The following is a 2,888-nucleotide window of genomic DNA, read 5'->3' on the forward strand; positions in this document are numbered from 1 at the left end:
TCTGACCACGTGTGTGCTCACACAGCTCACTTCAGTGCTAAGGAGGCGGGGGACCTGTCCACGCTCTTCGACGTGCCTCACCAACAGCTGCCCCACGGCCTTGAGGGGCAGGAAGTAGGAATCGGCCCAGCAGCCATGACCTGGGCCTGGCATCGGAGAAGGACGTGGGAGGGGCCCCGGGTGGTGCTCTCTGTAGCCATGGCCGCAGGTGAGGCCAGGGGACCTGGGAGGGTGGCCGCAAGTGAGGCCACAGAGGGGGTGCTGTGGGTCCTGGCGGAGCCTGGGCCAGCGGGAGGGCAAGGCTGGGTGCCAGGCAGCTGGCGTGGCCCGCTGGGCACGTGCGAGACGGTGCGTGTTGCAGGTGGCATCGCGGCGGGGCTCATCTCTGACTACATCAACGGCAGGGCCACCACCTGCTGCATCATGCTGATCCTGGCCGCCCCCATGGTGCGTGCAGCCTGCACAGAGCGCAAGCCAGAGCAGGGCGTGCCTCCGGGCTGTGTGCACATCTGCGCTCTCACACGCGTGTGCGCTCTGTACACACGGGAGGGCAGGGGAGCAGGCGTGGGGAGGGCGGGACTGAGAGCACAGGAAAGGGCCATTGCAGGTGGGTGGGAGGTGGGCCAGGGTGGCCAGGTGGAGCAGGGGCAGGGGCACCCTGCATCCTAGGCTCCTGTCCAGGAGGGGGAGCGTGGAGGGAAGGGGCCGGCGCCTGTGGGACTCCAGGGCAGGGGTGCTCTGGGGTGTGCCCAGCCGGGAGCCTGCAGTCACGGCCCCTGCCCCGCAGATGTTCCTGTACAACTGTGTCGGCCAGAGCGGGGTGACCAGCTCCGTGGGTGAGCAGCAGCTGTGGGCTGCCGGGCCATGGGAGGGCTCAGGGGCCGAGCGCGTGGGGGCTAGGGGCCGCGTGGCCTCGCCTCTGACGGGCCTGCCTTGTGCCTGGCAGTGATGCTGGTCGCCTGCGGGGCCCTCGTCAACGGCCCGTACTCGCTCATCACCACCGCTGTCTCCGCCGACCTGGTGAGCAGGGCTTGCTGCCGTGCAGTGCGGGCCCCTTCCCTCGGCCCCAACCCTACCTGTCCTGCACAGCCAGGCCCTCGGAGCCCTCCCTGCCGTGTGCCCCGCGGCCAGCCCCACGCGCTCTCTCCCCAGGGCACGCACCAGAGCCTGAAGGGGAACGCCAAGGCCCTGTCCACCGTGACAGCCATCATCGACGGCACGGGCTCCATAGGTCTGTGGCCGGCTTGTCTGGGGTGCCCTGGGTGTGCAGCTGCGGGCGGGAGTGGGCTCCTCACGAGGCCGTGCCCCTGCAGGTGCGGCTCTGGGGCCCCTGCTGGCCGGGCTCATCGCGCCCACGGGCTGGAACAACGTCTTCTACATGCTCGTGTCTGCCGACGTGCTAGCCTGCCTGGTGTGTGCTCGGGTGCCTCTGGGTGTTTGGCTGGGACCCGCGGTCCGGGCACGGGGCTTCTGGGACAGGGGGCGGCTGCCCTGTTGCCCAGAACCTCGCACTGCCTGTGGTGGCCCTGGGAGCCCCGCGACGCCCTGGTGTCCTGACACAGAAGGCTGAGCCCCTGCCGCCCCACAGCTTCTCTGCCGCTTGGTGTACAAGGAGGTCCTGGCCTGGAGGGCCTCGCTGAGCAGCAGCCGAGGGTGAGTTCTCCGAGGGCCGGCCCTGCCTGGCTGCGGCTCTGCCTGTCCTGTCCCCGCCTGGGGACCTGAGCCGGCCCCGACGTGCTGCGACCCCAGCCCTAACCTATCCTGTGTCTCCTAGCTCTAGCCTGGCCCTAACCCACCCGCGATAGGTCCCTCCACCCGTGACTTTGTGAGTATCTCCCAGCCTGTGCCGAGCATGCCCTTGGGACAGGAGCTTTGCGGGACCCTCTGTCCCCCAGCGGACTCCCCGACTTTCTCTGTCCTCTTTTCTTGGGGGCCGGTTCTGAAGACCCCAACTCAAGCAGAGCATGGTGCTTGGCAAGTGTTTTCCAGGTCTGGGTGCTGGAGGCAGCAGCACCTTCCCTGGAGCCCTGGGCTTTGGGCTTGCTCTCCCAGGCAGAGGGGGTACGGGGACACCACCCCCCTGGCCCTTTAGGAACCAAGGCCGTGTGGCCCTCTGCCTGGGTCAGAGCAACTCCCACCCTGCAATGCAGATCATGTGTCGGTGGCTGGCCTGGTGTGCCCTGTGCTGTCCCTGGTGGTGGGTGTGAGGTGGCATCACCAGCATGGTGGCCCCGCAGGGGCGGTGGCCAGGCACCCTCTGGCCCTCCTGCTTCTCCCAGCAGGACCTCCCTGCTTCGGCCGTGGGAGGGAGCCGCCTGAGGGGAGCTGGGTGGGCCTCAGTTCTGGGGCTGCAGGGTCCCCTCAGAGGCTCCGGCCCGGCTCCTGGGACAGGACGGGGAGGGGCCCGGGAACCGACGTGTTGTGTGCGTGTGCTCGGAGCTGGAGTCACCACAGACACGGGGTCTTCAGGGGGTTATGGAGAACGTGTGTTCTGAGAGCCCAGTACACCAATTTCAGCTTTGCACCAAAATATACTTGTAGGTTAATCCCCTTCCCCACAACCCTTTTGAAGTCCCCTGCATTTGCATGTGTGCCATCCCGAGAGGTGAGAAGAGGCCAGGGACGGGGCTTCACCCAGGGCCGTGGAGGGCCAGGCCGGCTCCCCGGGCCCAGCTGTAAAGTGGCCCGGTCCGGCCCCTCCCTTCAGGAGGCCCGTGGGTGGGCAGTGACTGGCTGGAGCCCAGCGCTGGGTGTGGCTGGGTGTGGGGCCGTCTCAGAGGCCCTGCCCCATGGGGATGCCCGAGGCTGCAGCGGGACATGAGGTTGGTGCTCACACTGGCCTGGACAGGGCCAGCTAAGTCGGCTGGCTCTCCCCCGCCTGCCCCCCT

The 2,888-nt window shown here is 68.2% G+C and overlaps 1 protein-coding gene across 2 annotated transcripts in view; it reads left to right on the plus strand.

Moving 5' to 3' along the window:
- The window catches only part of SLC37A2 (solute carrier family 37 member 2), a gene marked incomplete at its 5' end in the record, with an annotated part of 16,809 nt that overhangs the window by 10,828 nt on the left and 3,093 nt on the right, over positions 1-2,888 (plus strand). Inside the window, 7 exon segments of one of the 2 annotated variants that reach the window (XM_014588734.1) lie at positions 362-447; positions 788-836; positions 947-1,020; positions 1,153-1,231; positions 1,314-1,411; positions 1,589-1,653; positions 1,775-1,825. In XM_014588734.1, the coding sequence (XP_014444220.1) occupies positions 362-447; positions 788-836; positions 947-1,020; positions 1,153-1,231; positions 1,314-1,411; positions 1,589-1,653; positions 1,775-1,805 (482 nt within the window). 2 annotated transcript variants of the gene reach the window in all.

The sequence above is a fragment of the Tupaia chinensis genome, unplaced genomic scaffold (genome assembly GCF_000334495.1).
Source record: "Tupaia chinensis unplaced genomic scaffold, TupChi_1.0 Scaffold000037_4, whole genome shotgun sequence".
NCBI lineage: Eukaryota > Metazoa > Chordata > Mammalia > Scandentia > Tupaiidae > Tupaia > Tupaia belangeri.